Source organism: Ischnura elegans, chromosome 2, assembly GCF_921293095.1.
Source record: "Ischnura elegans chromosome 2, ioIscEleg1.1, whole genome shotgun sequence".
Classification (NCBI taxonomy): domain Eukaryota; kingdom Metazoa; phylum Arthropoda; class Insecta; order Odonata; family Coenagrionidae; genus Ischnura; species Ischnura elegans.
The window spans coordinates 83,965,746-83,979,307 of NC_060247.1; the positions used below are offsets into that span (position 1 = coordinate 83,965,746).

At 37.4% G+C, this 13,562-nt stretch overlaps 2 protein-coding genes across 2 annotated transcripts in view; one reads left to right on the top strand and one right to left on the bottom strand.

Moving 5' to 3' along the window:
• LOC124154071 overlaps nucleotides 1–1,514 on the top strand; it is a 166,959-nt gene extending 165,445 nt beyond the window's left edge. Inside the window, exon 3 of the mRNA XM_046527572.1 lies at nucleotides 1,039–1,514. Within this exon, the coding sequence (XP_046383528.1) occupies nucleotides 1,039–1,314 (276 nt within the window). The 3' untranslated portion in view covers nucleotides 1,315–1,514. The remainder of the gene's footprint in view (nucleotides 1–1,038) is intronic.
• The window catches only part of LOC124153195 (homeobox protein Hmx), an 84,700-nt gene that overhangs the window by 56,286 nt on the left and 14,852 nt on the right, over nucleotides 1–13,562 (bottom strand). The gene's annotated exons all lie outside the window — the stretch shown is intronic.

A 13,562-nucleotide genomic window follows, 5' to 3' on the forward strand; every position in this document is an offset into this window, starting at 1 on the left:
TGCCTGAAGATGATGGAGAATGTATGGTGACCGATCGTAAAATAAAACAATTTTCCACTTACTTGAGGTTTATGGTTGTCAGATAGGTTACCTCGCACATGATATGATTATGTTTGAATAATTAATGATTAAATTTCGTGGCTAATAGTTGTTTATGTTGATAACTTTTCGTCCATGCACAGATAATACCCGGATCTTGGAAATCTGAGTCGGTGAATTTTTGGATAGTGGGCTTGAAGTATGTAATATACTTAGTGTATAGCTCCATTTTTTCCAAATTCTAGTTAAGTAAGTAAGATTCACCGGGATATCGCCGATAATTTTTTCTCTACCCTTAACCAGTGACGTGCAATTCTTGTTACACTACCAGTGACGTGCGGTCTGGGAGACCGCAATACAACAAAAATTAATAAAACGTTGCAAGGTCATTTTTATTGCATACTTTAATGTTTCTTTGACTGCTTGACTATTCTAAAACTTATATTTAATATTATGAATTACCAATATGAGCCAATTCTTCAATAAAAATTGCTATTTGAAACGGGATGAAAAAACTGATATAAAAAACAATTGCGTTATTATTATCGTACTTTTTTAAATTAAGTGCTTAATTATCCACGTCATGCAACTAAAATGCCTTCTTACAAATTGTTAATTACTATTATTCTTGATAAATCATAAGAATTGTTTTTAACAACTTTTTGAATCATTTCCACCAGCATTACGTTTATCGATTTTTTCAATTTAGTACCTTGAGGTGTCACAGACCGCTAATCAAATTTAATTGCAAATTTTCAGCAATAAATAATAAAAACGTTGAATTTTAAGAATGCTATGTCCTAATCATACAAAATTATGACGCCCACGAGGATTATAGATATTTTGAAATAGCAATTTTGAAAATATTCATAATTTTAGAAACGCAGCGCTCTCTTAGACCACACGTCACCGATTAAGGGTTAATTAATTTATCAATACGAAATAATTCACTTGACAGAATTTATTCTCCGCTTTTCTCCTTTGTTTTCTCATTAATAGTTTCACCCACTCAAGGCCCACGGTCGTGTCCCACATTCATTTCTTGGCTCCTCGTGCATCCAGTACATGTGCGCCGCCACCACCCCTTCCCAGAGAGGCCCAGACTGCCTGTCTTTGAAACCATCTGTCGCCATTGCTGAAGCATCGGACCCTCCCCACCGCCACCGTGCACAAGGCTGCTTTAGATTGACTAGCGGAGCACAAAAGACGAGGCCGCCCCTAAATCGAAAGGGAGGCATGGATGAGAAGATGGGGGAGCAGAAGGATGGGGGATGAAATGGGTGAGGAGGCTGAGTGGTAGACAAGAGTTGGATCGGGCAAGAAGTGATGCAGGCTCGGATCAGGGGCAGAGTGACTTATGGTGATTATGCCCTTAAAAGAGGCCGAATGTCGAATCTCTTCAAATATCATCGTCCAACTTAATCAAGTTGATAGTGGTCGAATTGACTTTTTGGAAGTTATGGCATAGTAATAATAAAGGCACTTAGTATTATTCGGTAATAATAAAGGCACTGTGTACTTTCCACACCAATTTTTGCACTCGGCAAACGGTTTCGACTTATTCTACGTCATTATCGAGCGCAACTACCATCAGTTGGCAGCTGCTATATTAAGTATTACCAACCAATTAAAGTGTGGATGGTGATATTAAGTGGAACTGTGTAATGGAAAAAATAATCACTGATAGTAATGTTACAAACAGCTCTAATAATTTTCCACAGTTTTTAATTTGCTCAACCCGTTTCAATGTTTACACATCATTGTCAAGAGCCGTCTCAAAACTCGTCAATAATCATCGATCAAAGCTAGTCGCCCGCATGTTTTGATTTAAAAAAGTGGAAATTCACGATTCTTTCTACAGTACATGATAGAATAGTTCAAGATTGTGTAGCTTTGCATCTTAAGCTAAATTCATGAAATATGGCAAAAAGTTTGGAAACATTGCCATATACTTCGTGATATCAGATTTTTATCCCATTCAAATTCAATACAATTCTAGTCAGGTGTTTTATATTACACATGGAATTTTAGTTATCTATTTTTTTACAAAATTGGATAATGTATCCTGGACATTAATTTTGTTTTCAGAAAATTTCAACGACTTAATTTTAAAATATTCGCCTAATTGTACTTTTTCTGAAATAATTTTATGGAAGAAGTATATCAACGAGTTATAAAAATTAGAATAACCCATTAATTAAGCATCCTTTTCCCAGAATTCAAACCAGTGGTATTTAATGAGGTAGATGTGCCTGCCTGAATAAACAAACCTACCGAGTGAGCTAATAAAAATTCAATTTTTTCAACAGGTATAATATTTCTCCCCCTCTTATTACCAGTTTTTCTCCTCTTTTTTTTCTTGAAATCTAAAAACCATGCTAAATTCTATAATCAGATATTTTTTTCGCTCAATCAAGTTGTGGAAATTGAGAATAACTTTGGGGGTAGTGATCTATGAAATTAATTCTTACCATTAGTGAAACTAATTTTTCCACACGCAAAGCTGTTTTCAGCCATTTAGTGATGTGACTTAACTGACAGAAATTAAGACGGATTGGTTACTCGACACTGGAGTTGAGGGTCACCCCCACCGGTCGATATAACGCGAAGCCTTTGAAATTACCCATCTCCCCATTCCTCATACCATCTCTCTGCTTTTTCGAAGGCAAGGGGGAAATTTTAGTAATTTCACCAATTGGAGCGCAATAAAATACCACATGTTTATATAATCTGGTGAGAGAAGTTATATATAACAACGAAAAATTATTTGTATCATGAAAATTAATATTATTATTATTATTTATACTAATGAAAATTATTTATTCAATTTTTAATATTTATAAATTATATATTTTTATTATTCTCCTACATTTTAATATTTACCTATAAATTACGTTGGTTTTAGGTCTCCCAACTGTAAATTCAGTAAAGTACAATCGAAAACTACTAAATGCGTTAAAAATTACCATGAGCTTATCGAGAGCGATAAACGGATTTTTCACCATTTATTCATGGAGCCGTATAGAATCGAAAAAATATAGAATCGAGATAGGCTTAGAATGCTTGAGCACTTAAGAAGAGACATCTTTCAAAGCGACGCAGACATCATTATTTTAGGCTACACTATATTTCCAGATCCAACGGAAAAGATATAAAAAGAGAGGTATTTTGCAAAACGGATAAGTATAGGAATTCGTTTTCCTCTCAAACTATGGAAGACTTAAATAAATACTAGATCAAATTGAGGCAGTCAATTTAATCAAAACGTGCACCACCACAAGCACCAACGCGCACCATACAACGCTACAATTGCTACGGTAATTCAAGAACCTACGGGTCTGTGCAGTGGCCTGGATAGTCAAAGGTCTGTGGTTCGACTCCTGGCCAAGGGAAATTGTTTTCAGGGTATATCATGTAAATAGCATGCACCATTTCTATCTATTTGTATTCTCCTTCAAATAAATGGCCGTTGATCTACCAACGGTGAGCACCTTTCGCTGCATGCGACTTGCGGGGCATTATGCAGATGAAATCAACAGGCGGCTTGCGAGAATGATGACTCGAAGATATAGATGAACACTTGTTTATAGTAATTGTCAACTCTTTGCGACATAGTCACCTTTCGCTCACAATCAGTTGCGAGTTTATGCAAACCGAATACATGGCAAAGGTAAGACTTTAGAACGCTGCAATCAGCGGTGAAGCCTCTCGGAGATATAGTCGAGAAACGAGGAAGCCTTTTCATGCCAGGGACGCGAAAGCTCCGTGGCTGAGTAAGTAGGCGCTTCAATTCTCGGGAGGACGAAGGAAAAGATTCAGCCGACAACGCGGGGCCTGGCAAAGCAGAAACATGAGGGGCTTCCTGGCACCGCGGAAGTAAAAACAACGACGATAAGAAAAAGGAAGGAAGAGGCGTTCACACCTCTTCAAGATTGTAAGGTAACGGAGTTCGGAAAGCTCAAACAAGAGTGTAAACATGATCAAAAATCGATCAATTTGTTTCGTTCCGAAAAGCAAGTAGTTCGAAAGTAGCTCTAACGCTATGTTTATCATCATATCATCAGTCTAATTTATTTCTTAGACATAAAATGATATTTTTTACAGTTTTCCTCCTCGAATGATAATTGTTGATATAATAATAAAATGTTCAGTAAGTAGTCCATTGCATTCCAATTTCTAAACGTTCCGGATTTACTTACCAAGTTACTTAACCTTACGAAACTTTGAAAACTTAATTTTATTGATAACGACTCGCATGCATGGATCACATCATTTGAAAAAGTTGGCTATCAGTATTTATTTTCTTGGGATTTGGTGAAGTGCAAGCGTGTCATCAGTTCATTTATCTTTTAATGAATGAAGACCGTTTATGCAGTGCAATTTTTCTGTCTTCAAATCGAAATGAACATGATAATTATGAGACCACATAACTGCTATCCTATAGTTGTGGCTATCTCATTACACATTAGGATATTCTGCATTTTTTTGTGCGAGTGGATTTTTTTTTGTTTAGTTTAGAAATAGATATTCATTTGGGTACTTTTTCAGTTATTTCTTGAAAAAATGCCTAGTTCAATAACTCTGAGCGCGAGACTTTTTTCTGTTTGAGAACAACAAATACGTCAAACATTTGACAATCAGCACGTCATTCTTGAATGTAATGGACCCCTTTATTCAGATATTAACGTACTTATTTTAGGTTTCGCGGGATATATCCAGGATATTTTATCTAAATTTCCGGAAATTTTACATTACGAGAACAAAATTTGGTATCCGCATTGAAATATTAATAATAATCCCGTTCACTATTGACAGACAACGTGTTTTAGACACATGAACTAACTACTTTAAGGACTGAACACTTATTGCAATTTGACTATTTCTCTAACGGAAACCTGCAGAAGAAACATTCTATTGTATATACTTCATTGTGGGTAGTCAGTCCATTTTTGGAGGGCACTTAAGCTGGATAAGGATTTTTTGTGCATCGTATCCTAACCAATGTGAAGCACTTCCCTCCTAAACTTTGATAAAAAAAACTCCTTTTTCCATGAATCCTGTCCTCATTCCTCGGCCAACATTGCCGAACGCAGCCAATTTCGTAAATCGTTTCCATTTTTGTCCTTACGTTTTTTTCCCATAAAAGATCTTTTTGTGAATTCTCCTTTCTGCTTATTGAGCATCGTCATCGATACATGTTTACGTACTTCCGGGCATCTTCAGCTACCTCTTCAACCTCGAGGAAACTTACTCCATTCTTCATAGCCTCGCATCAATTTCTCTTCGTAAACTACTATTTTCTATCCTTACCGTTTCATTGGAATATCTATGACAGATTTGACTCTTATTAGTATCTTATTTCATAATCATATTTTATTCTTGAAACATATCATCAAACTGCATCTCCGTTTCTCATGCACCTACCTCATTCATTGTTTGTAGGTTGCCTCAGCTTCCTCCAAGCACTTGGAGTAAGTATTTATTAAATTTTTGCCTGCACTAAATTTAAGTTTTGGAGTGTAACAAAAACAGGATAATACTGACGGGTCAAAAGTTTTGCTTTCTGGCTAAACTATAATGGCTTCCGGAATCACTTCGCTAATTGCCAGGCCTTAACGGTTGATCGTATTACTTATCAAATTGTCAGACTAAAGAATTTTCCCTTTTTTCTCGAATAAATCACTAAGCATTTTTAACCATTCATAAAGCAAATGGAAGTAAGAAGGACTCGCACGTAAATAAGTAACATTAATTTCAGTTATTTAGGTTTCGTCAGCGCCTCTATCATTTTCATAGAAATGGATATCAAGTCTCGAAAAAAACATTAAAACGAAATGGCACGAATTCCAGGTTGTCTTCAAAGCTTTTTTTCTCAGGCCAAGTTGTTTTCCTCTCATTCCCCTCGGGTGTTTACTGATGGACATCTGTCCCAAGACTATCGCTATCCAGCTTTGAAGCGATCGTGTATGTTTCCATTTTAGTCAACTCGAAAACAAAGTATGCAAGGTTTATGGAAAGATCTTTTCACAGGAATCAATAACTCGAAAACTTTCCAAAGGCTGAAACAAAAAAAACCGACATTGATTGAAAGATCTTTTGCCTCTATCTTACTCATTGAAAGAGTTACATTTGCTCTAAAAAATAATTTCAGATATTCGAGATCTTTATATGGAACAATTAATATTTTATTAAATAGTTTATAAATTTTAATTTGATAACTTCTAATATTAATGGATAGAGGCTCTTCATTTAATCCGATTGTTTATATTTTAGGAATGAAAACAATAGAAATTTTTAATAACGAGGAAATAACTAGCCTATTCTTTAATGAGTAAGTGATAATAATTGGTGCTGAGTGTTTATGGAAGCGATTAAGTTTCAAAATTAATTTTAATAAGACCACAGTCATAGATTCTTTTAACTTTAATTGAAATATTAATCTGTAAAATTTTGACATTTAACCAATAAAATATTTTGGATTTGGCACATTCGTAGACCTATTTGAATCTGTGCATTACGCTCAGGTAATGCATGAGCTAAAAATTCCCTATGCCTATTGACCTAAATCCTATTACCCTCTGAAATTGGGAGAAACAATTGTAGAAAAAATTAAGTGACATCATTATTTCAACAATTAGATTTGAATTTCCATGCAAATAAAGTTAAAAATGAAGGAATAACTCCTACCTCCAAAATTTTCCCTATTTCATCTTTCAATCGGTGTTAAAATTTGCAATGCAATTTTTATTAATAACGTCTCCAAGGCAATACCTCACTGTTTATCATTGCTAGCAGAACATATGACTATGGTCTTACACAATAATGCAAGGGTTTTATTTGGTTGTGCCATCGAAATAATGGCAAATAAATGAACTGAGAAAGTACCGAACAGCTTATAATTATCAACAGGCACACCATAGCGATCAATCGCAATGGTAACTAAGACGAAAAAGGAATTTCAAAATATCAACACTCATTTGTAGCTTTTGAATGATGAAAATTTTATTTTCGCGGCTATGAATTTTCATTCCCAAAAGAGTGTAATGATGGTTAGGGATAGGAAAACTTTGGGTTGCTGACAATGCTGAGATTGGCTCCCTTAAATAAGGGTTTCCTAAACATACTGCTACTGAGCTCAATAAAGGGATTGATTCATCCCCCCAGGGGAGAGAGGACACAGGAATGGAAAACAAGTATGAAAGAGGCGGGGGATGCATTCACCCTTTTCCCCATAAACCTTCCCCACGCTGTGTTTCACCAGACTCACCCTCTCTCTCCCTATTCGAAGTCCACCCCTCGTGGAAGTTCGATTGATTCCTTCTCTTTGTCCATGCGAGCCCCAAATATTCTGTTCGATTCGGATGGCTCGAATTTTATAAATATATCCCCCTGCCTTACCGCTAAGCTACAATTTTTGGTTCGATGCGAGTCCATATTTCATGTTTCATTACAACTTTATTCGCCTTTAATATCTTATAAAATGTTGCAATCATCTAAGGCGTAACGAGTAGTGTACCGGACAACCTATAATCACCAATCAAAGTAAAATGTTTTCGTGATGTACCGCGTTTGTGAAATTAAAAATAAAACCGTAATGTTTGTTTTTTTCTTGGGCCTATCCCATCTTATCATACTCTCCGTGGATAACGTTTGTGATCTATTTTAGTTTACCTGTGCGTGCTTGAGAACCATAGGAATATATGGCCAAACATCATCTTTTTATCGATTTAGTAAATTATCGTTTTTATTTTTCCGACTTAAGAAGTCAAATAAAACTACCCCTTATCGTTTATAATTAGACGATGATGTGCTTATGATTCAAGGAATATGCAATTTGCTCACCTACCCGCGCACAAATTGATCCGGAATGTACCAATCAAAGAAACTGACTGGAGATAACTATTGGTAAAATTGAAAGGACTCACAAGGAGTGAGTCAGATTATTCTAATTTTATTTTATAGTCAGCTGGGATGTAAATCAATCCATAGCAAAGGAATCAACTCGTAAACATTTACAGAATTTTTTAGGCTTTAACCATACATATTTTATTCCATTTTACATTTGTAAAATGACAACTTTGCTATCTACGGCTTAATTTTCAATCGCCGAATAGTTTCAATACACTGTATCATTTTCAAGACCAGCCAAGTACTAAGTAGGCAGATAAGATAAATACTTAAGGTTTAGTTGTAGAAAGCAAAGTTGTTATACTTCCTAACTCAACTTGGAAACTGCGGCCATCTCAACCAACCTTTGTCCGCCTATCCCCTGGAAGAACTCAACCCCCAATCCCAGTTCCTGCAAACCAGTACTCCTTCTCGTCTGTCTCTCCTGCCGCGAATTTCCCTCCAATCGATTGTGGGTGGGTCGAGCGAACAAAAATCCTCCCCTTTCAACAATGGAGAGGGCAAAAAAGAGTCTGAGCTGGGATGAGAGTGGTATGAGTGAATCACATCCCCTTCCTAGCCTCATTCCGCTCCCCTAACATCCCTTATAAGACACCCCCTGTTGAAAAGAATGCGGCGAACGTTTGAAACAGAATAAGGTCATTTACTCTCAGTCAACACATGTGGTGTAAGAGATAATTTTCCCCCGATGATAACACGGCATTGGTCATCTGACGAAGGTGATAACGATTCAGCAAAGAATAAATACTGGTCGTGGTTCCTCAATGAGCGATTTTATAATGTTAATATTAGATTCACTCAGACCCAAAACTGCATTAGTAGAAAGAATTCAGTAAATAAAAGGAAAGGATAAGCTTCGACGAAAAAATAAATCTTACTCATTCGGCCGATTTCTCGTAAGTGTAAAATAAAATAGCGCGGCAGTTCCTGCCAACTTGCCATGAGTTGTGACGCCATTTTACTTTTGGATAATTTATTCGAGCAGGAGAAACATTTAAGCATGGAAATGAATGGGTGGTGTAAAAGGGTGTAAAATACGCTTCATAAAAATCTTGATACTTATATTTGGGAGTATAATACTTAATACGAATAAAATTTCCCGCTAAAATGAACAGCTTGAATACAAAATTTGTCGCCGTTGCCACCCAATCCTGCTCCTCACAACAACCACGTGATCTAGGATTTTGCCATTTAAATCTCTATCACAAACGCATATGCCGAAAATTCTTCATGATAACATTTACTACGAGGAGGTGAAGCGTAGGCTAAAGGGAGGAGTTGAGTTTTCCAAGGCGGGTTTTGTCGTGGTAACTGACCATCGGTAAATGAAAGGAAGTTAAACTTCTTGAAAATCGGATATGAAAGACAAAAAATACGTAGCTGTGAAAAGAATGGCTGTTAGGAGAATTGAGTAGAGAGCTGCGTCAAACCAATTTCCAGGATTATTGACCATTGATGATGATGATGGACTGTCATCCTACACGGCGGGAAAATACCAAGTGAGCGCCAGAAAAGGCCAGGTTACCAGAAAAGGCCAGGCAGCGAGCATCGCCAAAAATCGAGAAATCCTGGTGGCACGTGGTGGAGCAACGCGTGCGCACATTTACACCAAATAAAGCCAGGAAACAGGAGAAAGAGAGAAATTGGGGGGTGAGGGAATGAGAGAAACTCAAACTCATGCTGTAGAATGGATTGGGTCGAATTAGAGATGCGGAAAAAAAACATGATCGTTCGTGGAAAGATTAAATAGGGTTTTAATCATTTCCCTGAGCCTGCGTCACATGTAAAAGGGAATAATATTGGAAATCGCGTTGCGATTTCGAATTGCTATCGCCCCGAAGTCAAAGCCGTCCTGATAATGACGAAAAATTATTATTTTTTCCAATGAAAGCCGTTGTTATTGGTCTCGCGAGCGGAAATGAACGATTCCGTACACATTCCGCGGTTGATTTACCGAGTTAATATTGCTAAAATTGAAATAAACGTCCGAAAATGTGTGGCAAGTACGGTCATAACTCTTCGGAAACTTTTGCAGAGCATTCCTTGCAATAATACTATCCTCAGATTAGTATTTTAGTTGTCAGTCCGAAGTCACATTTTTCAGAAGCTCTTTTTCTCTATAATTTTAATTTGCATTTCTCATATCTAATAATTTAAATACTAAGCAGTCAGTTCTTTGATAATACATATGTATAGCATAAATATATAGAAATTTAATATAGATATTTCTCATTATATATCTAATTTTAGGGTGGTGAAGTGGCTATTCAACTGTGCTATTTTTAAGGAGTCTGTTTGGTGTGACTGTTGATAGCGTTGGGGAAATTATGAAGGCATAACTATTTTGTTACGTGATACATGATGTATCTTCCCATTTCATGAAGATATATTTCTTAAGTTTCCATATAATTAGATTTATTTTATTCCCTCTTATCAGGGGGTTTTCTTTGATGACTTTTGGTAGATAAACGAAATTTGTTACAGCTTTTTTGGATATAAATTTGTCTTAATAAATTACCATCATGAATGTTCCAGGGCTGATAACGAAAGTATGTCTATTTTCACGACAATCTACTACTGAGGTGATAAGTCTCTGTTTTAATTTAAATGTACCTCAATGCGATATGAATATAAGTTACTAATCCACCAATTCATGCTAAATTATCATTTATTTTTTTCAGTCCTATAAGTAAAATAATTATTAATTTGATGTATTAAACATAAACAAGCATCAGAAACGAAAAATGACGAGTGGAAAACCCCGCGGATAAGCTAATTCAGAGAGGTAAATAAAATCAAACAGCCAGCCATAAATTTCTCTAAGTCTTTGCGGTAAATGCCTCGTGGGATTGCCTTGAGAAAATCACCATTCCGCCGCTAAGTAGGCAGAAAAGGCACTCGCCAAAATAAAAACTCCCGATCCGCTATTTATCTCGAGGATAGAACGCGCACAAAAGGCGTAATTCGAAGGCCGCGAAGCATAAAAAGAGCATTTGCACATTCGGAAAATAGATCGCTTTCTGGCGGGGAGAGAGAGAGAAAGAGATGAAGCAAAACGACCGTGTACCCCTCCAGCCTCTGCGCATTTTTAAATCGTTGGCAAATGACTATTCTTGCCGGACGCCAGAGTTATACCCTCCCCACTTCTAGTAGTTTTACTAGGAATGGGAGAGATGCAGTAGGCTATAGAGTACGTGGAAAGGGGAGAGGTGGTATGGGGATGACTGAGGGGCATAGGAGGGTGAGGAGGTACGTATATATATATATAGACAGAGGGAAGAGGAGAACAAAAACCTCATCGAGGTTGGTCGCAATTGTTAGCTGACCGTCTTTTGTTCGCCCATAAAGGTTCCCCGGGAGCTCCCGCTTGGCGCCACCGCTTAGCATAGGGAAGTTTAATTGGTTGCCGGGAATTTGAGCGGAGATAACGGTGAGAGAGGGAGGGGAGCGAGATAGTGGAATGGGGGCTGGAGGAGAAAGAGAATCGGAAAGAGAAGAGATAGGGTAGGGTAAAGGTAGGTAGGTAGGAAAAATAAAAATGTAAAATAAAAAACGGTAGCAGTACAGCGAGAGAGAGGTATGCTGATGAAAAGGCATTGAGAAGGAGTGCATGAGGTTCGTTGGTTGGATGGAGGGTGGAATCTATGGAGGGGGGATGGAGAAGCAAGGGTGGGTTGGTTCCTGAGTGGTTGTTGGAAGTTTGGAGAGTAGGTAGGTACAGCGGCCATATATATATAAAGGGGGCCGTACTGTACAGGACCGCCCACGTAGCTCCATGGTGGTACCTGGCTGGCGACGAAAAAAAAAGAATAAAGAAAACTCTAGCGGAAAAGCCTTTCTCTTCCCATGAATCGCTACGATCAATGTTCTCTTTACGTCATCCCGACAACAACCATGATGCAGCAGTAATACTCTTCCCTGTCGGTTGACAGCAGAACTTTTATAGTTTCTCATGTCATATGCAATTGCGCCTGCTGTGGATGCTGGGGAAAAGAGGTTGGGAAATGGAGGTGGGGGGGGGGAGGAGAAGAAAAGCGAAGCACGAGTCGTATTGTCGGGCATATATGTTTTTTGATCGGTGGAAAAGCTACTCCAATCTGAGTTCCCATGGAAATGTTCGCTACGCGAATTGCAGAATCACTTTGAGGGGACATTCTGTAGCCATTGTTATTGTTTTCCTTTAAATTTTTCTGATATTATTTTTATATTTCTCTCTTTGTCCGCAGAGGTGAGTGAATTTTTCATTTAGTTCTTCTCGGGAAAATACCTCGTATCGCTTGGCAATCAGTTGAGGTCACTGGTACGAATATCCTTTTCCATGGCTTCGTTAGTCTAACTTAAGTGAATGGTGGAAGATTTAGTCCCTCTTTTCAGAGTGTCGAAATTGAAATGTCTTTTGAGTAAATAAACACACAAATTGGGTAGTCTGAATTAAAATTTGTATCTCACGTGAATTCTACGACCCTACTAGTGCGGAAATAATGCGTGGTTTCAATATGCTTCCATGACCCTTTACCCATGACCTACACTTTATTATGCTTTATTTTGAAAAGGCTAAAATAATACAATGTTTTACTCCACATAATTTTAAAAGCAAGAACTGAATCCGAGCATGAGTCATTCATCTGGACATTTGTCAGAATGGTAATGGTAATTGGAATATGATTCAATGCGACTTCCCTTAATTTTATTCCCCACTTTCTCGACCATAGATAGAAAATGTGCCGATGAAAATCAATCAAAATATGCAACGCGATTGTGTCTGTAGTAAACGCACGAAAAAAAAATATTTACTCGTTAGCACCTAGATTTCGCGAAACGGGAACTTTGCAGTTGAAATTAGCTTGCTCTGATTGGAGAAACGTACTAATTTTGTTGTTGACTGCTGCGTAAGTATATACCTCTTTGGCAGCCACAAACGAAGAGTTTAAGGGGTTCAGTGACCCTTTTCTATGTACTTGCTTTTCTGTGAACAAGAACCATTACTGTAAAACCGGAAACAGATCTCGTATGCGTAATGGTTTTATACGGTCTTTTCTTTGAAAAACCGTTATTCAATGACCGAGGTAATTCAACAAATAAAGGAGCGCATATGAGAAATTTGACTCTCTTCCGGCGAATGGCTTACGTAAATAGTTCTATCCGCGTTAGATCTTCCATCTCCAGCCTCGCCGAGGTTTCGATGAATGACTTATTCTGCATCATCAGGGCCGTTTAAAACGGTTCTCGAGCTGTTAGGTTTATGTAGCGTGTCTCGAACCGACCTCACCTGAGAGACACATGTAAACCTGGCCACTCGAAATGCTCCATCAACGGCCCTAATGACGATGAATGAATCGTTCATCGAAACGTCGGCAAGGATGTAAATGGCTCAACGCAGTATATATTTAAAGCAGGTAATGACTGAATTTAACACAAAGTTTTATATATTGTAATAAATATTTTACTAATCGAAAATGACTAAACGTAAGCATGACAGAAAGTTTTCAGACGGATAAATATGAAATCCCATACAATTTTAAGGATATTTTTATTTTAATAATGAGATACACTTTGTTACTTCCACAAAATTCAGAGTTTCTATTTATTACCGGTTTCGGCTATAAATAGAAACT